The sequence below is a fragment of the Pelophylax lessonae genome (assembly GCF_965119305.1).
Source record: "Pelophylax lessonae genome assembly, chromosome: 12".
In the NCBI taxonomy this organism is placed as follows: domain Eukaryota; kingdom Metazoa; phylum Chordata; class Amphibia; order Anura; family Ranidae; genus Pelophylax; species Pelophylax lessonae.
This window is the reverse complement of record NC_138779.1, coordinates 59,354,223-59,377,912: the sequence shown is the minus strand read 5'-3', so window position 1 is coordinate 59,377,912 and position 23,690 is coordinate 59,354,223. Positions and strand designations below refer to the sequence as shown.

General features: G+C 42.3%; 1 protein-coding gene across 2 annotated transcripts in view; it reads right to left on the bottom strand.

Moving 5' to 3' along the window:
• SDHD (succinate dehydrogenase complex subunit D) overlaps positions 1-23,690 on the bottom strand; it is a 36,680-nt gene that overhangs the window by 12,526 nt on the left and 464 nt on the right. The window contains exons 2-3 of one of the 2 annotated variants that reach the window (XM_082273234.1): positions 8,443-8,547; positions 5,964-6,111 (exon numbers count right to left, since the gene is read on the bottom strand). In XM_082273234.1, coding sequence (XP_082129360.1) covers positions 5,964-6,111; positions 8,443-8,547 — 253 coding nt within the window. The remainder of the gene's footprint in view (positions 1-5,963; positions 6,112-8,442; positions 8,548-23,690) is intronic. The other variant, XM_082273235.1, reaches the window with a different exon arrangement.

Below are 23,690 nucleotides of genomic sequence, written 5' to 3'. Positions count from 1 at the left end.
TTACTTTAAATTGAATTGTAATGCCTTATATTACCTCCAGTCTATCAGCCTCCACCTTCTCTGGGTTCAGATGCTGATCTTCCCTGCACAGAGTCTTCTAAGTGATTTTTTTTAAAAACAACAATCATGTTATACTTACCTGCTCTGTGTAATGATTTTGCGCAGAGCAGCCCTGATTCTCCTCTTCTGGGGTGCCCCACTAATGCTTCTGGCTCCTCCTGCCTCCAAAGTGCCCCAATAGCAAGCTGCATAGTCTAGTATAGAGTGTCCCTTATAGCAAGGTAGAAAAAACTTCTGCCTTTAGAACCACTCACTTCCTGCCCAGAACTACATGTCCCATGAGGCATTGCTCCCCACACATTCACAAGTTCTCAGGCACTTACTGACATATATGTGTGCTGCACTGTGTATACTGACCTGTATGGACGGTGTACTGAGCTGTATGTGTGCTTCACTGTATTCCCTGATATGTAAACAAATATTGCCTTCTGTATGCTGACCAACTAATCGATTATGAAAATAGTTAAAAACTATTTTCATAATCGATTAGTTGTTTCAGCCCTACAATAAATATACGCTTATTGAGATTTTTTTTTTTACCAAACATATGCTGCAGAATACATATTGGCCTAAATTTTTCAAGAAATTAGATTTTTTTTTTTTTTGATATGTTTTATAGCAGAAAGTAAAAAATACTGTTTTTATTTCAAAATAGTTGGTCTTTTTTTTTTTTTTGTTTATAGCGTGAAAAATAAAAAACACAGTGGTAATCAAAGATCAACAAAAGAAAGCTCTATTTGTGGGGGGGGGGGGGGGGGGGGGGGAGGACATCAGTTTTATTTGGGTGCAGTGTCGCACGACGTGCAATTGTCCGTTAAAGTAACGCAATGCCTTATCGCAAGAAATGGTCTGGTTATAAAGGGGGGCAAATCTTCAGGAGGTCAAATGGTTAATCCACCAATTGTATTCCCTCCTCATGTGCCATTGGTGATGGTCTAATTGTTTAAGTTAGGTGCTCCCTGTGGTCGCATGGAGAGTGATAGTTTATTAATTTTTCTATTTTCCATCTAATCTCCTTCTCAATCCTAATTAAGGCCAATATTGACAGACATACATACATACATACACATTACAGAATATATACATACCCACTGTACATCAACTCTGGTATATACGTTTATGTTGATTAGTTCATCTTGTACACGTGTGCCAATTACCGGTTTTAATATGATAGTGTAGAATTATTTATTTTTATTCCTATTTTTTTTGTCTTTTCTAATAATTCCTTATTTAATATTGTCATCATCAAATTTTACCACTATGGACTTATGAATTTTTTAAGACTTCTGAATGTTATGTAATATGAATTCTTGATGATTTGTTAGTAATTAATATTCAAAAGAGGGTTGCCCTTGTCCCACCTGCTGTATCTGCATACACCACCCTTTCCGAGTATGGCCGCTTTAAGATTCAGGCTGAGGGAGGTGTTGGTTCGCATGGGGGGCGTGACTTGACAAAGTAGGCCACGCCTCCAAAGTACATTGTGGTGGCAACAATGACATGTCTTCTCCACCCCTCTCTGTGTCACGGTCTTCTGGCTAGGGAGTGAGGCGCCAGCTAGACTAGGCGCATGCACAGTAGCATTGGCACGCTGAGGACTGGCTTGTAGCTGTCAGCAGGCTCCATCGGGAGTTTTCAGTCTACATGGACCTTACAGCAACCATCAAGGGGAGTTGTGGCTAATGGAGACATGCTCATTTTTATCTGGAACCATGTGAGTGCATTCTTATAAGGTTTCAACACTGCAATTAATAAATTGAATTACCCTAGGCAGTTGTGTGCTCTTTTTTATGCTGTTTCAGTGCCTTTCCATTGCGTAGTGGGATCACTAGAGAGCAGCATCGCCAAACAGGGTGACTATCCCCAGCATGAAATAACTTTTTCTTCTCTTGTTTATTTGCCAGTTTTCAAGGCGTATGCCCAGCATGAGAGCATTGTTTATTTACAAGCATTGAAGGCATATGAAGAACTACACAATTTCTAGTTTGTCTTTTTTCTTAAAGAGGAAGTAAACCCTCCTCTGACACTTGTACCTATAAGTAAGCCTATATTAAGGCTTACCTATAGGTACTGTAAATATCTCCTAAACATGCACCGTTTAGGAGATATTTACATTTGATGCAGCCAGTGACGTCACTGGCGCATGCGCTCTGAAGGAACGGCCGATCGTGCCGTTCCTTCAGAGCCCTGTGCCGTGACCGTCGGCTCCCGCGCGCGGGAGTGACGTCACCGCAGCTCCGGATGCCGCGATCCCGGAAGACATAGAGGTAAGAGAGCGGCGCGGCGAGGGCTCGTTCTAAGGTATTTGATAATGAGCTAGTATGCGATGCATACTAGCTCATTATGTCTTTCTCTTTCAGGATGTAAAGAAAAAAAAAAAGTTTCTCGGTTTACAACCTCTTTAATGTGATCCCAAGATGAGCACCTACCTAAACACCAAGCCAAAAAACTGACACTTTTACCCACCTGTGGACGCTTAGTGTTGTTACCTCTAGATTTAAAGTTTGACATACGTTTATAAAATATATTTATATTTGTTCTGAGATGCTGGTTATATATCCTTATCACTTTTTAATATATTAAGGTTTTTCTAAAACACAATGAAAGCATCTATATGCAATGTGTTCACACCACCTCCTTACACTCTGCTGCCATATTTAAATATCACCCAGATATTTTTAACCACCTGTGTACTGTACTGCGCTTTCCCAAAAATGTATTTTCTAACATGTGAACCTAATTAGGGCTGAAACAACTAATCGATTAATCAGCAACGAATCGATTATGAAAATAGTTGTCAACTATTTTCGCAATCGATTAATCGGTCAGCCGATTAGTTGTCCTGCATACAGAATGCATTATTTGTTTACATATCAGAAAATACAGTGCAATGTATACGTAGCATACATACATGTATGTAGATGGCAGAGAAGGCAAGAGAAGGAACCAAGTGATTCTAAAGGCAGAGGTTTATGTACCTTGCTATAGGGACACTCTATACAGTACGATACTTTGCTGCTTTCTAAAGGGGCACTTTGAAGGCAGGAGGGGCCAGAAGTGCCGTGGGGGGGGCAGAAGAGGAGAATCAGTGCTGCTCTGTGCAAAATAATTACAGAGAGAAAGTATGACAAGATTGTTGTTAAGAAGAAATCCAACGTTTACAATCACTTTAAGGGCTCTGTGCAGGGAAGATGAGCATCTGAACCCAGGGAAGGTGGAGGCCGATGGACTAGAGGTGATATAAGGCATTACAATTACATTTAAAGTAAAAGTGAACTAGTATTGTGCATTATATTTAAAATTATTGGATCAATAAAAAAAATTCTCAGCTTTTAGTAGTACAGTACTTTAATATAAAAATGTTAAAATGTTATTTCCCCCCCCTCCACCCTTCATATAGCTTCATGTCTGACTCCCAGGTAAAATATCCTGCATATCCGACTTCTGAGCATATTTTTTTTTTCATATACATACACATGATACAAGATATAATACTTTCACTGTTTCACAGTAGAAATTATAATTATATTACAGTAGTGATATCTGCTGTTTTTTTTTACTATAAAGGGCTATTTTTTTTTTTTTTTTAACCCCCATCATGACGGGTGATAAAAAAAAAAGCATGCTGCTGCTACTAAAGGTCTTCTGCTGCCCATACATGAAATTGTATTTTTGGACAAAAATATTTCCATTTATATTTGTACAAAAATTATTTGTATATTCGTTGAATGGACGAGTGTTGTTTGAAAATCCCACTTAAATTTTAAAATGTATATAACTTCTGAGCAAAAACCACATACACTATTTGAATATTCGTTTGATCGAGTAGTTTTCTATTCTGCTCCTTCAAATTTTCATGTTACTGTGGTTGACAAGGAACCGCGAATAGACCCCACTAATGGTTAGAAAAAAATCGTATGAATGTTTTAAAAATGTTCTAAAAAATTTAGTTTGTGTATGGCCAGCATAAGTCACAGCAGGTGCAGGGAGCTTGTATCAAGCTACATGCTTATTAATAAGGGGAGTCTATCATAAATATTATATACCATTTCGGTCTAAGAATTTGCAAAACAGTGTTTTAGGTCTTTTAAAAATATTGATCTCTAAGTGATATTTACCACATTTATACCTCTAATAATACATATATCTGTCTCAGAGTGGATTAAATATCCAACTATATAGTTGGATATTTATATTTACCACTGCATATAAATATTCAAGAATATTAACTAAATTATACACCAACCTTCTTTTTTTGAGGTTTTTATCCGATTAGTCGATTAATCAAAACAATAAATCGGCCAACTAATCGATTATGAAAATAATCGTTAGTTGCAGCCCTAAACCTAATCCCTAAAAAAACTATGGAACATTTCTGCGTGCAAAAAAAACAAAGTGCATCAAACCATGCAACTCATTAAAATGTGCAACAGGTATCATACAATGTGTTCAAAAAGCAATTGTTTTGCCAACTTCAGCATAAAGTGCAATGTGCATTGAGAAAACTCTCTAAAACACTCAACTAAAAGTTTCCATAATAACATAGGTTGAACTGGATGGACTGATGTCTTTTTTCAACCTCACTAACAACTATGTAACATGTTGTCTTTCTTCATATGACAGCTTTGTTACTTATGCAAATGTACTGTGTCCGCCATCAGACCACATAACAAGAATAAACAAACATTAGGTGCTATTGCGCAATCCCCTTCATGCAATTCACTGTCTTCTGCTGTGTCCCCACCACCTACTTATCCAAGCAACTTACACCTACTTACCTACAACTTAAGCCCCGTACACACGTAGCGATTGTCGGCCGAACGATCGGCCGTCTTTTGTCCGGTGCTGTCCTGTCGGTTGAAAAGTGCTAAAGACTGCACACGAATTTTGTCGGCCAACAACAGCCGACTGCAGAAGGGATGTCATGTGATGGTTAACTTTCCTTGTCTTTTCTTCTCTGAGCATGCACAGTCTTGTTCATCTGCTGTTTGTCGGCCAAATTCTGTACTGACTGAGGAACAATCGGCCGTTCTGGTGACGGCCAACAAAAATTTTAAAGCCTGCACACCAGATTCTGTTCGGCCGCAAAGTCGCAGTCGGTTGTCGGAAGCATCATACTAACAAGCCGACAATCGGCCGATCGGACGTTGGCCGAATATTTACGGCCGACAATCGCTACGTGTGTACGGGCCTTTACACTTACTTTTACACCCTTGTACACCGTTCCTGACAATGCTGAATGACAAAACATGTAGGGCGGAGTCTAGGCTTGTGACACCAGCCCGCACAGGACACCCAGTTCCCACAGTTTAGAGATAGCCAGTGGAACTGGAGTCTATACAATTCTGATGCTATTCTTTTAGTGCCAAAACCTGCCACCGACAAATGTGAATTTATAGAAGTGTTTTTATTATTAATTTTAAATAAAACTGTATTACGCTATGGAAAGTTTGTCTCCTCTCATTCCGTTGTCAGTAAGGACAGTGAATGATAGCCACATTCCTGGTGGTTTGAATGCGCTAATGACCAATTTGAATACAAGAATCTAAAAATCTGGTAAGCTGTTTGGATAAGGAGGTGGTAGACACACAACGACGACAATTTGCATAAAGGAACTGAATGTTTTTGTTACACTGCACAATATCAGTATGTTAGCACTGGAACCAGAGACAGATGGCTCCCGATGATGTCAGAAAAGAAAGATGGCGGTGTGGGAGCCAGCATGAAGCATTGGTTTGGCAGATCATAGCAGGATAGCGCTGGATTTGCTGAGCATGTAAATATTTTTGAGGAAAATCCAGCAGACAAGGCAAGGGAACAGAAAAAAAAATATACAGGGGGAGTGAAGTACCTCTTTTAAAGTTTCCACTCAATATAAAATATTCTATGAACAGTGAACTTACCAATGCCCATGCAGAGTGATGGCAGCAGCCAAAGAGTAGTCCATTGCAGCTCCTGGATACATGTAAGCTGCAGGGATGAGACCCAGGAGAGCCACACTTAGTACTCTCTCCCCTGTCCAATGGAGGGAGGCTCCTTTGGATCCTGCTGCTAAAAACAGAATAATAAGAATTTTAAAAATCTTCCTATCCTGGATGACCTGTCTCTAATAAAACTTACATTGTAGAGATACTTTTTCAAAAGCCTTGAATTCATAAGTTTAGATTCATTTCATTTAAAGGAGAACTTAAGAAAAACCATGTATTCTATATACTATGTGTGCCCAGGCGATATGTTGTACAACATAGTGCTTCCAGTCCAATGCACACACAACACACAATATACTGCAATAAATCCTATAACATACACATACTTATCACTGCACTAGCGGTCCAGGGATTTGAGATCTCCATTTTTCTCCATCTTCTTTCTGCAGGGCTACTGTAATCGATCAGCGATGCCCTGTGCCGGCACTGATCAATCAGAATCGTTCTACTGTCCCGGAATCGCTGCAGAAAGAAGAGGGAGAAAAGCGGGGATGTCATATCCCCAGGCGGCTGCGTTGGCACTGACAGCTCAACACCCATGGAGGTAAGTAGAGGGGGGATGGGGGGTGGTGCACAGTGATAGTTTTAACTTTTCATTGTTTCTGAAAAGGTGAACTTTAACCTCTTACCACTGACATGGCACATACTGTCTATGCATCCTTATGTATACACTTTACTGTGCCGGGAGCATGCAGGGAGTAACCAGTGGGTACCAGAAAGCTCCTGATGAAGGGAGTAATCAGTGGGTACCAGAAAGCTCCTGATGAAGGGAGTAATCAGTGGGTACCAGAAAGCTCCTGATGCAGGGAGTAATCAGTGGGTACCAGAAAGCTACTGATGCATGGAGTAATCAGTGGGTACCAGAAAGCTCCTGATGAAGGGAGTAATCAGTGGGTACCAGAAAGCTCCTGATGAAGGGAGTAATCAGTGGGTACCGAAAGCTCCTGATGAAGGGAGTAATCAGTGGGTACCAGAAAGCTCCTGATGAAGGGAGTAATCAGTGGGTACCAGAAAGCTCCTGATGCATGGAGTAATCAGTGGGTACCAGAAAGCTCCTGATGCATGGAGTAATCAGTGGGTACCAGAAAGCTCCTGATGCACACTTGTGATCAGGAGCTTTCTGATAATGCACCCTGTGACTGCCAACCACAGCGGCCACATGATCGGAATTCCCGCCTCCACCTCCCAGAATTTAGAACCCTTATGAGCCGGGAGGCAGCGGTGAGAAAGGGTTTAATTTACACTAAAGTTAAAGTATACAACACAGTCATTTCTGTTGAACTTCCCCAGGTATTTGTACTATAAGAGCAGCAGCCTTTTTATAATCTCCTGAGCTTTTTTTGTACAGGTAGTGAGTCCATATGGCTGCTCAAGTTTCAAACAAGATGCAACTGTTTTAATGTACGTCTAGCGTGAGAAATATGTAATCAGCATGCCTGGTATTACATAACAGACAGCCTGTCCAAAGCAAAAACTGATCAAAAAGGATGCAAAAGTTTAGACCCACAAAAAAGGTAGATCTTTCCTGCCAAATCTGCTACCACACTAGGGCTGAACGATAGTCGATGTGATATCGACTATCGTTCTGCGGGCATGGGCGATATATATATCGCCAAAGACACAATATTTACCATTAGGCAGGGAGAAGTCGGGACTCGGGGGGGGGGAAGAGGAGGACTCACAGTGCTGGCAGCCGTCCCACACGTTCAGCGGTGAGCAGCACGCCGTGAGCAGCTGCACAGCTAACCAATCACGCGTGCCTGCACACCTGATTGGTTCACTGTGCCGCGCTCAATGCTCGGTCAAGAGAACTAGCTCCAGGGCGGCAGAGGGAACGTGTGGGACAGATGTCATGTCGGGCTGTGTTCTTCTACCTCCTACCACAACTGAGAGTCCCGACTCTGCCTAATCAGTCTTCTGCATTCCACCCAGAGAAATATCGCGATATATATATATATAGTTGAAAACGAAATATCTCAATGTTCTTTTTTTCCCAATATCGTGCAGCCCTACACTACACAATATCTCTCTGCAGAGCAACATGCTCTGGTTTCTCCACATCATTCAAGACTTTCAAAGGGACTGCTGTAAATGCAGCTGCTACCCCCATTATTAACAATCAACAAAGCCATAATTATCCTGTGAGAACTCATTTCTCAGGTACACGTTGTACCCTTTTCTAGCCAAGCTGGCTTTCCCAGTGCTTGCATCACTTTTGCATTAAAATACCTAAAAATGCTAAAAACCTTCTAAAATGCTATACAGTGCAATTTGTTCTGTCAGCAAGATTTTTAGAACTAGTTGTTACAGAGCCTGTGTGTTTTATGTCATTCCATCTAAAACAGGTCAAAGTACAGCAATCAACTAGTGCCTACAGGCCAACTACTTCTCTTACCTTGTCTATTGGATGAAACATGGATTAGTGAATCTTGAAATGAAGGACGATCTTGTGGTAAACCTGCCGCTGGTCTGATCAGGAAAGACTTGCCAAAAGCAAAACCTGCAAAATGAAGAGAGATTAAAGGTTGTTGATATTATATTAGAACATCTAAAATTATTTGAAAGAAAAAAACTTTATTCCATTTTTATCGCAAACAAAGGGTAAGACAGAAGGAAAGCTGAACAAAGCTGCTGTAACTCTAAGAGCCGGTTCACACTGGGGTGACTTCAAAGACGCCCGACTCCTAAGCTGCCCCCTGCAGCGCGACTTCAGCATGGCTTGCAAACGACTTCTTTAATAAAAGTCAATGTCGCCCCCAAATAGTGCAGGAACCTTTTTCTAAGTCGGAGCGGCTTGAGTCGCTCTGATTAGAACGGTTCCATTGCACTAAATGGAGCGCGACTTGTCAGGCGACTAAGTCGCCTGACAAGTCGCCCCAGTGTGAACCGGCTCTTACAGTGAGGGGAAAAAAGTATTAGATCCCCTGCCAATTTTGTACTTTTTCCCGCTGACAAAGAAATATCTTTTTAATGGTAGGTTTAGTTTAACAGTGAGAGACAGAACAACAAAAATATCCAGAAAAGCGCATTTCAAAAAAGTTATAAATTGAGTTGTATTTTAATGAGTGAAAAAAGTATTTGATCCTCTATCAATCAGCAAGATTTCTGGCTCCAAGGTGTCTATACAGGTAATGAGCTGAGATTAGGAACACGCTCTTAAAGGGAGTGCTCCTAATCTCAGCTTGTTGCCTATATAGAAGACACCTGTCCACAGAAGCAATCAGATTCCAATCTCTCCACCATGGCCAAGACCAAAGAGCTGTCCAAGCATGTCAGGGACAAGGTTGTAGACCTACATAAGGCTGGAATGGGCTACAAGAACATCGCCAAGCAGCTTGGTGAGAGGGTGACAACAGTTGATGAGATTATTCGCAAATGGAAGAAACACAAAATAACTGTCAATCTCCCTCAGTCTGGGGCTCCATGCAGGATCTCACCTCGTGGAGTTTCAATGTTCATAAGTAAAGTGAGGAATCAGCCCAGAACTCCATGGAAGAATCTGGTTAATGATCTCAAGGCAGCTGGGACCATAGTCACCAAGAAAACAATTGGTAACACAATACGCCGTGAAGGACTAAATCCTGCAGCGCCCGCAAGGTCCCCCTGCTCAAGAAAGCACACGTACAGGTCTGTCTGAAGTCTGCTAAAGAACATCTGAATGATTCAGAGGAGAACTGGGTGAAAGTGTTGTGGTCAGATGAGACCAAAATCGATTTAAAAAATTTGAAAATGGGTCATGGATGGGTATTCCAGTATGAAAATTACCCAAAACATACAGCAAGGCAGCAAAGGAGTAGCTCAAGAAGAAGCACATTAAGGTCCTGGAGTGGCCTAGACCTTATCCCATAGAAAATATGTGGAGGGAGCAGAAGGTTCGAGTTACCAAACATCAGCCTTGAAACCTTAATGACTTGGAGAGGATCTGCAAAAGGGAGAGGTTAGGTGCAGTAGACTGCAAAAAAAAAAAAAAAAAAAAAAAAAAAAAAAAAAATGATGCAAGTTCAGATACCAGTACTTACACTGCTTGCATGATAAAATTGCTTGGAATGATGTAATAACAGGATGCATGACAGCCAGAGGATTGGCATGTTCATAGAAGTGATGAGCAATGGTAGCCATTATACCCAATTTAGATTTACTTTGAAAAGACAGCTGTAATTTATTTATTTTTTTAACCACTTGCCGACCGCCGCAAGTACATATACTGCGGCGATCAGCCCCTCCTGGGCAAAGTGACGTACCGATACGTCACTCACCCGCAAACCAATAGGGGGCGAGCACGCGCCGCCGGAGGCGCCCTCCCGCCCCCGCTTGTTCACAGGGATCCCCACATGAGTGACCGGCGGCTCCGATGTCTGCTGGCCACTCGCGATCTCCCACTGGAGAGGGAGAAAGGCAGGCGGCTGATGTAAACAAAGCCGCTTGTCATTCTCCCTGATGTAACAGCAGAGATCATACGATCCTGCTATGTAGGATCGTATGTCTCTGTGGTTACATCAAAAGCCATGCCCCTTGACAGTTAGAAGCACGCCCCTAGGGGACACACTTAATCCCTGGATCTCTAATAAAGTTAACCCCTTCCCTGCCAGTGTCATTTTTACAGTAACAGTGCATATATATAGCACTGATTACTGTAGTAATGTCACTGGTATCCCCAAAAGTGTCAAAAATGTTAGTCAGGGGTCCGGTCTGCCAAAATGTCGCAGTCCCGCAAAAAAAAAAAAAAAAAAAAACGCAGATCGCCGCCATTACTAGTTAAAAAAAAAAAAAAAACAATAAAAAATGACATAAATCTTTCCCTTAGTTAGTAAACACAATAACTTTTGAGCAAACCAATCAAAATACGCTTATTGCGATTTTTTTTACCAAAAATATGTAGCAGAAAACAAATTGCCCTAAAATGTTAAAAAATTTTAATTTTTACTTTTTTTTGGGGGGAATTTCATATAAAAAAAAAAAAGTGAAAAATATTGTTATTTTTTCAAAATTTACGCTCTTTTTTTGTTTATAGAGCAAAAAATAAAAAATCTCACAGGTGATCAAATACCACCAAAAGAAAGCCTTGTTTGTGGGGAAAAAAGGGCATCAATTTAATTTGGGTACAGCGTCGCACGACCGCGCAATTGTCCATTAAAGTCACGCAGTGCCGAATCACAAAATAGGCCCTGGTCTTTGAGCAGCCAAATCCTCCGGGGCTTAAGTGGTTAAATATATACAATTTTTAAACTGGTTCCCAAATAGAAGACAATATAAAGTCCTTATTTTCTACTTTTAAGACTGAAGCTAAAAAAGAAACAGATGGGATATCCGGCACACACTGCCTGCTAAGACATGCATGTCCCCAATCTTGCCTGTTCAGGAAGCAGCACTTTTCCTAGTGGAAAGGAAAACAAAGAGAACATGTTTCATACATGCTGCAGCTAACATAGGAATGCGTGTAACGATGGAGGCACAGGATATGCAGGATTAGCCTTTGGCCTAATAAACAAGTCACTGGAGGATCTGTGCTGAGATGGTAAAAAATAAACAGTATCACATTCATGTTCGATTGCTCCAGTGCAAAGAGAAGAGTGTCCATAATGTCCATAACTAATCAAATATTTGCCAGATTCTTGAGATTTTATTCTACAACATCCAATCTGTCCTTGGCACCTACTCTAGGATTTCACAACAATTTCTCCACCCACAATCATTTTTGTAGGGTTGACATATGAAAATGCTTTGCAGGTCCCAGACAGAGGCAATGCTATTTTAGATCAGGCTGGCTTAGCCATAGATATCACATCAAAAACAATTCAATTCTAAGTCCACCTTAGGGTTGGGCTGGATTTTCAAGTCCAACGCAAGTTTGATTCGAACATCGGGTGATCGTGTGTTCGCCAAACACACGAACACATGCGGCCGCTCAGGGGCAAGTTCGCCCGCCGATGAGCGCCCCATAATGCACTGCACAATTGCAGTGCAATTAAGTGCTTGTTATTGGCGAAAGCATGCACCTGACCTGTATGCTTTGGCCAATCACAGCACAATGTCCTGTCAGAGCCATGATTAGCCAAAGGCAGGGTGCCTTTAGCCAATCATGACTCAGGGGCTAAGTCCACTCCCCATACTATATAAGGCTGCTGCTTGCACAGCAGCCATTTATATGGTGTGACAATAGAGGTTAGGTAGGTGGATAGTGTGTTATGTTAGTTTAGTGCAGTCAGTGTAGTGTTCAGATCATACCCCACTTTTAAAATGTATAGACATGTTTTAGTCCTGGATCCCCTCTCTGTGCTCCCCAAGTTATGTCCCTGTCACTTATACTTTGTGAGCAGTGCCATTCCAAGCTGACCAACATTTCCCATAGACGCCAATGAGCGCTAAAAATTAGTCTAGGCAGGAAGGCGGTGAAAGTGCCCTTGTATTTAAGTGGTAAAGGGGAACCCTATGACAGAATTAAAAAAAAAAAAAGGCATGGGCCCCCCCCCCTAAATCTATGCCAGGCCCTTTGGGTCTGGTATAGATTTTAAGGGGAACGCCATGCCAAAATGTAAAAACAAAAAAAAAGGCGTTGGTGGCCCCCAAAGCACCTTGTCCCAATGTTGATGGGGACAAGGGCCTCTTCCTGACAACCCTGGGTTGTGTGTGGTTGTGGGGGTCTGCGGATGGAGGGGGCTTATCGGAATCTGGAAGCCCCCTTTAACAAGGGGGCCCCCAGATCCTGCCCCCCCCCATGTGAAAGGGTATCGGGTACATCGTACCCTTACCCATTCACGAAAAAAAGTGTACAAAAAAATAAACACAAAAGACCGTTTTTTTGAAAAGTCCTTTTTAAAAAAAAAAAAAAAAAAGTAGTGTCCCTTGATGTAAATCCATCCTCAAATCACATCGCCAGCCGCAGCCGAAAAAAAGGAAAAAATTCAAAGACGCTTCGCCTCTTTTGCGGTGTCCGGCCGAATGACTCTCTTGAGCTCTGACAGCTGTTTTATAGGCAAGGGGCGGGGCAACCCGGTTACATCACCCAGTGGCACTGCCCCCCTTCTGCTGTCACGTGACCCCCTACTCTTCTCCATTAACACAAGGGGAGGTGTTTTATAGTTGTGGGTAGAGAACTGGGAAAGGTGATAACATTGTTTGAGATATTATTTCAGTGCAAAGGAGGCTACCAGCATTCTGTATTTCTGGCAGGATCAACAGGTGCCTGCAGAAAATAGACCCAGCTTGAATCAAATTCCACCACCACACCCAAAACTGGTAAAGTGCAGTACATTACATTTTTATATAGGAGTTTAGATATTCTTTAACTTTTCCTATTATACAAATACAAAGGAAGTTGAAGTGCTAGGTCTTCCTTGGAATAGATTTCTGTGGTTTCCTGTCCCACTGACCACACAGGAAGGGCAAGTCTTCCAAAGGGGCATACAGGCAGCAGTAAAACTATAAGAGGGGTTCTGACCTTTCCCTACTCTACCCATCAATGAAAAATACACTTTGGCTAGTGTATCAAGTTAATTTACTGTGTGTGTGTGTGTATATATATATATATATATACACACACATACACACACCAGCATGGATTTGATTTAAATTAAGTCAATTTAAATCACTAGTAAAAAGGCTGGATTTAAATCATCATTTTTAAAAAGCAACTGTCACCTCTGTCCCGCAGCAGCTCCCCCTCTGACCCGCTGTTGACTCATCGACAGTCCCATTCACTTTAATGGGACGGCTGGGGATGCGGCAGTGACACAACAAGGAGAGGGACGTGGCGGTGGCATGTTAGTGGATGCCCGCTAACAGGCGCTGCCATGATAGATCTAAATTGACAGGTGCTCTTTAAACGTAAGGACTTATTCTTGCTGGTAGTTAGAATCTTTAAGATTTGCAAACAAAATGAAGGTTTCCAATTTAAAATAAGCTGTCAGGTTAGTAAAACAGCGATATCAGAGAAGATTCAATCATACATTTTGCAGTGTACATAGATGTGCAAAACAATGGGATAAATGAATATTCCTGAACTTTGTTTTATCTCATGGTTACTGTGAAATTGTGTGAATGCATCAATACAGTCCATGTTATCTTAGCTTGTAGAGCTTGGTTTCATTGACAGAGTTTACCAAAAATGTAAATATTGCATTATATACAGCCTCATGCTACATAACTAAGCTCCATTTCATGCTGAATAAACTAACAGTTTATCTTAAACAGAAAACTATCTTTAGATAGATTTTTACTCCAAAAGCATTTTAATAAAATAAAATGATTAAAAAAAACAAAATTTAAATTAAAAAAAATCCGAAATTATCCACCCTTATAAATACCAAAAAGCTGTGAGGCTGCAAGTTCCAAAATACAAAGTGCATTAAAAACCTTAAGCCTCGGTTTCCACTAGTGCGGCTACGAAGTCGTGCTACTTCTAGCACGACTTCGTAGCAAAAGTAAACCGCGGCTTCAGTTAGACTTGTCCCTCATATATAGAGGGAAGTCGCGCTCAAAAGTAGTACACGATTTACTTTTGAGGTCGCGGCAACTGAAGCCGCGGCAGTGGAAATGGTCCCCATTGAAAACAATGGGGTTTGACTTGTTGTGCGACTTGACATGTGTCAAGTCGCACCGCAAGTCGCACTAGTGGAAACCGAGCCTAAAAGGCAAAAGTTCACCTAAAAAAATTGGGTGTCTGTAGATAAAAACAAGCTGTTCACCAAAGTTGAATAATGCCCTTTATGTACTTCATAAACTGACTGGATAACTCCTAGGACGTGTTCTGAGAAGCCAAGCGGTTATGGTTTTCCCCCACCATGACAGGAGCGAGCTTTCTCTTTGAATCAAACCTCCTGACGTGCGCTCTCTCCCCTCTGATGCAATAGATTTGAGCACAGCATTGGGAGCGGACTCCTGTGTATGTAAAGGTGAACAGTAACTGCCAGGCATCTCTTAGCAACATCCTACAAGTATTCCGATCAGGCTTCAAGAGGTACGTAAATTACCTATACCTATAGTAAGGGCATTATTCAACTTTGTTTTTTAATCTACAGACATCCCCTATCTGCATAGACAGTTTTTTAGTAAAGGTGAGCTAACCCTTATGCCTAGGTTTCACACTGATGCGGTATACAGTATGGCATCGCATGTCTTTTGTATAGAAATCGCACCGGATTTCTGTACAAATGACATGCGAATTCAGTTCGGTGCAAATTGAGCCACAAATTATGTATGGCTCAGTTTGCATGGGAACTGCACCAAAAAGGTGCAGGACCCTTTTTTTTTTTGTCCACATTGGAATCGAATCTTATGGGTGTTCAGACCTATGCGAGCCGATTCCATAGTTCGCACTTCGTTCTGTGAACCGATTCGGGGAGTGTCATTAACTTTATATTGACACCCACGGTGGTTCACAGAGCGCAGTATGAACTAATTTGATGCTGTGCCGGAATCTGCACAGAATTGCTGTGGTTTCCATACCACATCAGGGTAAACCCTGAAAAAGGCCCTTCTCATGTAAAAAAATAAACTGACTCAATACAAAGAACAGGGATTTCCCCAAACTATTAATCTGATTTTATTTGAGAAGCATTTTTCACATTTTTTCTCACCTAAAGATCAAACGTGTTTCAATGCCAAATATCTCTGCTGACACCTAGAGGGCATTCTGCAAATAGACATCTAAGAATAAATCCAGGCTTCCGAAATGACTTTTGAGACGTGTGAAATTCAGCAATCTGAGGAATAATTATACTGCTGATCAGGATTACTGCAGTACAATTTAAATGCCAATTTTATACATTTCAGGTTCATTTTCTGGCTTCAGAAAACTACAGTTTATAAATAGATAGGGATGACACCTAAATATTCATGTGAGGGATAGGCTCCTGCAGCACCTATACACTGTGATAGATATTTTATTTATCGCTTTTAACCACTTTAGCCCCGGAAGATTTTGCTGCTCAATGACCAGGCCACTTTTTTTCAACTTGGCACTGCGCAACTTTAACTGACAATTGCGCGGTCATGCAATGCTTAAGGCTCAGTTTCCACTAATGCGGCTACGAATTCGTGCTACTTCTAGCACGACTTCGTAGCGAAAGTAAACTGCGGCTTCAGTGAGACTTGTCCCTCATATATAGAGGGAAGTCGCACTGAAGACGGCTCAAAAGTAACAGCACGATCTACTTTTGAAGTCGCCGCAACTGAAGCCGCGGCAGTGGAAACGGGCCCCATTGAAAACAATGGCTTTTGACTTGCTGTGCGACTTGACATGTGTTAAGTCGCACCGCAAGTCGCACTAGTGGAAACCGAGCCTTACCCAAACAAAATGTACGTCCTTTTTTTCACACAGAGCTTTCTTTTGGCAGTACTTGATCACCTGTGTGCTTTTTATTTTTTGCGATATTAATTAAAAAAAGAGCGAAAGTTTTGTGAAAAATTTACATTTTCTACTTTGACTGTTAACCGCTTGCCGACCGCCGCACGACTATATACTGCGGCGGTCAGCCCCTCACAGGCAGAGTGACGTAGCGGTACGTCACTAGCCTGGGAGGGTCTGGGAAGCGAGCGAGCGCGGTCACGGTCCCCCCCGCGCGTGTGACCGGCGGACCCGATGTCCGCCGGCCACTCTGCGATCGGCGGGGGAGAGGGAGAAAGTCAGGCAGCTTGTGTAAACAAGCTGCCTGTCATTCTCCTCGGTGTAAAGACACTGATCACACGGATCTAGTATGTAGATCCGTTGATCAGTGTCCTTACAGCTCAAGCCACAGCCAATCACAGTAGAAAGCACGCCCCTAGGGACACACACAGCCCCTCCCTCCCAAATAAAGTTAACCCCTTCACTACCAGTGTATTTTTACAGTAACAGTGCATATGTATAGCACTGATTACTGTAGAAATGTCACTGGTAACCCCAAAAGTGTCAAAAATGTCAGTCAAGGGTCCGATCTGTCCGCCCCAATGTCGCAGTACCGCAAAAAAAAAAATCGCAGATCGCCGCCATTACGCGTTAAAAAAAAAACAACAAAAATGACAGAAATCTTTCCCTTTGTTAGTAAACGCGATAACTTTTGCGCAAACCAATAAAAATACGCTTTTTGCGATTTTTTTTACCAAACATAGGTAGCATAAAACAAATTGGCCGAAAATGTTAAAAAATTTTGATTTTTACATTTTTTTTGGGGGGAATTTCATATAAAAAAATGTGAAAAATATTGTTATTTTTGCAAAATTGACGCTCTTTTTTTGTTTATAGCGCGTGATCAAAAAATCGCACAGGTGATCAAATACCAACAAAAGAAAGCTCTGTTTGTGGGAAAAAAAGGACGCCAAATTCGTTCAGGTACAGCGTCGCACGACCGCGCAATTGTCCGTTAAAGTCACGCAGTGCCGAATCGCAAAATACCCCCTGGTCGTTTAGCAGCCAAATCCTCCGGGGCTTAAGTGGTTAAAAAATATCCAATATATTCAATTGTTGTTATATATTTAGGCCAAAATGTATTTAGCTACATGTCTTTGAAAAACAAATTCTCAATGAGCGTATTTTTATCCACTTTAAGACCGGAAGATTTTACCCCCTTCCTGACCAGGCCATAGTTTGCGATTCGGCACTGCCTTACTTTAACGGACAATTGCGCGGTCATGCGATGCTGTACCCAAATGAAATTAACGTCCTTTTTTCCCCCCACAAATAGAGCTTTCTTTTGGTGGTATTTGATCACCTGTGCAATTTTAAATTTTTGAAAAAAAGAGCGACAATTTTGAAAAAAGAAAAACAATATTTTTCACATTTTGATATATAACATTCCCAAAAAAAATGTAAAAATCTAATTTTTTTAACATTTTAGGCCAATTTGTTTTCTGCTACGTATTTTTGGTAAAAAAAAATAAAAAAAATCGTAATAAGTGTATTTTGATTGGTTCGCGCAAAAGTTATTGCGTTTACTAACTACGGGAAAGATTTGTCATTTTTAGTTTTTTTTTTTTTTTTACAAGTAATGGCGGCGATCTGCGATTTTTTGCGGGACTGCGACATTGCAGTGGACAGATCGGACCCCTAACTGACATTTTTGACACTTTTGGGGGGACCAGTGACATTACTACAGTAATCAGTGCTAAAAATATGCACTGTTACTGTAATAATGACACTGGCAGGGAAGGGGTTAACATAATGGGGGCACTGGCAGCAATAAAAACCTCACAAGGTTTTCTAATCTGCCTCCACTCCATCCAAAGCTAAATTTTGCCTTTAGTTACACTTTATTGGCCCTGTAATCTATTTTTCATTAGATTATTTCTTACTGTGTTTTTCTGCCTCATTGTAACGTTCTCTATGATCTCCTAAATCTTTCCTTTTCCCCCTCACTTCTGTATTAACTTCTTCAGATCCGCGCTATATCCGAAGTACGGCTACAGCGCGGACTCGAATTTCCGGGAGGCCGTCTTTAAACGGCCTCCCAGAAACAGGCTCCCCGCGCGCACGCATCGGGGAAAATCTGTGTTGGCCGTGTCCCTTGGACACAGCCAATCACAGATCGTGGTGAATGGCCAATCACAGCGGTCATTTACCAAATGATCGGGCCGTGAAATGAGCGATGATCTCATATGTAAACATATGAGATCATCTGTCATCGCCAGCTCTCCTTCCTCACACGGAGACTGCAGTGTGAGGAAGGAGCAGAGCCCGAAACACCGGTAAGAGAACACACAGGAATGTAATCAGGGCACTGATCACCAGTGCCCTGATTACAGAAGAGGGGAAATAATGCCACAACTGCCCACAGTGCCTGCCATCAGTGCCCATAGTGCTGCCAGTCAGTGCCTGCTCATCTAGGCACTGACTGGCAGCACTATGGGCACTGAGTGTGGGCACTGATGGTGCTGCCCATCAGTGCTGATCAGTGCCGCCCCTCAGTGCACAGCAGTGCCGCCCCTCAGTGCACAGCAGTGCGGCATATTAGTACCTCCTCATCAGTGCCACCTCATCAGTGCCCATGAGTGCCACCTCATCAGTGCCCATCAGCACAGCCTATCAGTGCCGCCTCATCAGCGCAAATCAGTGAAGGAGAAAAATGTATTTATTTTCAAAATTTACTCACAGAAAATAAAAAGTTTTCTGTCTTTTTTCTTTTTTTTTTGTAAGAAATAAAAAAGCCAGAGGTGATTAAATACCACCAAAAGAAAGCTCTATTTGTGTGAAAAAAATGATAAAAATTTCATATGGGTACAGTGTAGCATGACCGCACAATTTTCATTCAAAGCGTGACAGCGCTGAAAGCTGAAAATTGGCCAGGGCAGTAAGGGGGTGAAAGTGCCCACTAGGCAAGTGGTTAAACAAAGTGTTAGTTGCGGTCATGTGCTCTGCTCTACTTACACTACACACCCCATAGTACACAGTCCATCTCAGAAGGGAGGTAGAAAAAGTGACTATGTTCCTACATACAGTGGGACCATGGAGGATGAACACAGCCACAGTCTAACGGGAGCTCAGATCACAGCAGCAAAAAAAGAAAAGGAATTGGTAGGAGGCAATAATCACATCAACTTTGGTACAATCAACTTTTTTTTTTTTAATCTTGGCTGGTTCAGCAAAGTAAACTGACAATTTTTTTTGAAAATGTTAAGTGTTGCAGACTCTGCAACTTTCCTCATTAGAAATCTGCAAGTTCATCAATTGATAGTGAAAAAGTCACTCCCAATCAAAACCAGCATACAAACAGAGAAGAACAAACCGCTTCTTCTTCAGAGCAAAATCAGGTAGGACTCTAACATTTGTTAGGATCCTTGCAATGTACATAGATCACCCAGAGGGTTTTTTTTTCCCTCAGAAGTGAAGTTACGCTTTAAGCTCATTCACATGAGTAACCAGGGGGTGGTAAAAACAGGCGGTTGAGCGATGCAGTTTTACATCTGCTGAATACTCACCTACAAATGGACATACAGCCACTCAGGGCTTTACACATGCAGCCACAAAGCTTTGCTTTACGGTAAAAAATGATACCCCTTGTCCCATTCAGTGGGCAGTAACATTGTCAAATTTCAACCATTCAAGTAAATGGGGACACGCTGTAACCACATAATAACCCATGATGCAGTGGTTGATCCCTTTCAGGGTGACCAGGTGAGGGGGTGACATACGGTCTCCTAGCTATGGCAAGGGCTGGGGCACATCTGAACATGACTTTAGGACTCATTCACACCAGCCTACAATGCTAACGCATGGTAGGGGTGGTGCTTTGCGCTGTTACAATGCAAAGCAACATTTACCCTTTTTAACTTTATTGAGATGTCAAAAAAAGGCATTTCATTTAAATCTTTACATGTGAGCACATTGCAGTGACATGCAGTGAGTTGTGTTTTTTTATGCATCACACAACACTGAACAGATCCCATAGTGCAATGCTCTCCAAACTGTGGCTCTTTGTTGGCCTTTATCCAGTCCTCGGGGCACTTTTTCTCCCACTGACACCAACAATAGGACATAATTGCTGTCACTAACACCACCGGTGGGGCTCTATTCCTCCCACTGATAGGAGGACAATTATATAATCCTGCTGGCCACAGTCTGACCCCCTAAGGTCTAAAGGACATGAAACTGGCCCTTTGTTTAGAAAGCCTGAAGCCCCCTGACAGAGATACTAAAGCATTATGAATGAACCCTAAGGCTGGCCATACACTATACAATTTTTTTTATTCAATTTTCTTTAGATTAAAGCCTCATACACACGCACAGATTGTTGGCCGACCGATCGGCCGTCTTTTGTTGGTTGAAATGTGCTCTAGACTTGCACTGGACTTTTGTTGGCCAACAAAAAACAACTTCAGAAGTGATGTCATATGCTGGTTTACTTTCCGTGTGTTTTTTCTTCTCTGAGCATGCCCAGTCTTGCTCATCTGATTTTTGTCTGCCGAAATCTGTACTGACTGAGGAACAATCGGCCGTTCTGTTGTTGGCCAACAAAAATTTTATAGCATGCACACCAGATTTTTTTCGGCCGAAAAGTCGCAGTCGGTTGTCGGAAGCATCATACTAACAAGCCTACAATCGGCCGATCGGACGTTGGCCGACAATTTACGGCCAACAATCTGTGCGTGTGTAGTGCAAGGGCTACCTGACTACACACAGATTGAAAGTGTTTAGGTTTGACCTCATATTATATGATTTTGGTAAATCTAAAGGAAGTTTGAATAAGAAAATTGTATAATGTATGACCAGCCTTAGACCTGGCTCACACCTGTGTGGATTGTAAACACATGAAGAGGCTGTCCACGTCTGTGTGCTGCATTGTAAAAAAAAAGGAGTATATCCAATATTTACCTGTATTTTTCTGGCTCATTAAAGTCTATGGAAGTGTATGAAAAACACATATAAGGCTTCAAACTAGGGCTGCACGATATTGGGAAAAAAAAAAAAATCACATTGCGATATTTTTTCCCCAACGATATATATTGCGATATTTATACCGGCCTATTCCTGGTGTACATGGTACAGTCGCCTCCCCTCCGTATTTGGTACCTTCTTGGCAGCCTCGGCCAACGTGCGCTCCCTCCGCCTCTTCTGTTCCTCCCTCATGATCGGGCTGTGAAGTCGGTTCTCCCGGAGGGAGGGGGAATCTCTCTGGCTGGGGGCAGACAGAAAGTGGGGGTAACGCTGGGAGTTGTAGTCCTCTCCACCAGGCAGCTCCTTCGCACCGGAAGCACACTCCCAGTCCCCACAATACACCTCCGCCCCACAGCACAGCGAACCAATCACGTCGTGAGTAGCGGCACAGCGAACCAATCAGGTGTGCAGGCACGCGTGATTGGTTCCCTGTGCCGCCGCTCACCGCTCAGTCAGGAGAGCTGCAGGACAGACTTAACATGTGGGACGGATGTCGGGCTGTATTCTTCTACCTTCACTGTGAGTCCCCAATATCGCATGATCCGGCGATGTGACTATCGCCCACGCCCGCAGCGCGATATTCGATGTTACATCGAATATCGTTCAGCCCTACTTCAAACTAAATTTAAGTTTAGGAGCTTTTGGCTTTTTTTTGCCAAAGCTCCTAAACTCAACTCCATAAAAGCCTATGTGTCCACATACACACAGGCTTTTACCAGAGTTTAGGAGCTGCTGCGTTTAGGTGAGGTTTAGAACCTTTTCACACCAGAAACTGCAAGTGCACGTTTGTTTTCCTTATACATTGCATTTGATGTGCCTTCTACATGCAGCTGATGCTGTATTTGTCCAGTGAGGTCACTTCCTTCTTTCCTTGGGCTTCTATATGCAGTGTGTTTGTATGCGTTTTTGCGGGACGACTCACAAGGTGCAGCGCAACTCGCACATGCATAGTGAGGAATCGGCTGCGAGGCAGCAAGGCTTCACTTTCAGGTTCCTCTAAAAGGGATGCTGGGTGCCTGCACCTTGAGGAATCGGCTCAGGTGAGATCATCCCGGGATCCCTGGACAGGTAAGTGTCTTTATAGTAAAAGTCAGCACCTACAGTATTTATAGCTGCTGACTTAATTTTTTTCTGAAGGAGCCTGGAGCTCATTTTTAATACACTAAAAACACGCTAATGGCCGATCACAGCAATTGTGGTGCAGGAAATGTGCGTTTCTGTGCACGTTTCCCATAGCCTGCCCTTGTTAGACGTGTGAGGAGTGCCATTAACCACTTTAAGACCGGAAGGATTTGCCCCCTAATGACCAGGCCCCATTTTGCAATTCGGCACTGCGTTACTTTAACGGACAACTGCGTGGTCGTGTGACGCTGTACCCAAATAAAATTGATGTCATTTTTTTCCCATAAATAGAGTTTTCTTTTGGTGGTATTTGATCACCTGTGCGATTTTTATTTTTTGCGCTATAAACAAAAAAATAGAGTAAATTTTGAAAAATTAAACAATATTTTTCACATTCTGCTATATGACATTTAAAAAAAAAAAAAATTTAAAAATCTACATTTTTTAACATTTTAGGCCAATTTGTTTTCTGCTACATATTTTTGGTAAAAAAAAAAAAATCACAATAAGCGTATTTTGATTGGTTTGCGCAAAAGTTATCGCATCTACTAACTACGGGAAAGATTTATGTCATTTTTTTTTTTTGTTTTTTTTTACTAGTAACAGCGGCGATCTGCGATTTTTTGCGGGACTGCAACATTGCGGCAGACAGATTGGACCCCTGACATTTTTGACACCTTTGGGGGGGGGGGGGGGGAGAAGTGACATTACTACAGTAATCAGTGCTATAAATATGCACTGTTACTGAATGGAAGGGGGCAGGGAAGGGGTTAACAGTGTGGGTGATTAAGGGGTTAAATGTGAGCCTAGGGGAGTGATTCTAACTGTGGGGGGGGGGGGGGGGCATGTCTTCTGAAATGACCATAGAGATATGTGATCCTATATAGAAGGATCACAGGGGCTCTATGGTCATTGCAGTGTGAAGGACGGTCGGCTGTGTTTACAACGGCTGACCGTTCTTCTCTCGCAGCAGGGAGCGATCGCGGGTGTCAGGCGGCAATTGGAGCCGTCTTACCCATGCATCGGCTACCCCGCTGCCAAATGGGGGCGGTGCGTGTGCGCGCTCGCCCCCCCCCCCAGGTTCCTACGTCGGTTTGCGCAGGAGAGCAATCCTGCCGCAGTAAATCTGCGGTTGGTGGTCGGGAAGCGGTTAATTAATGGCACCCCAAATGCCT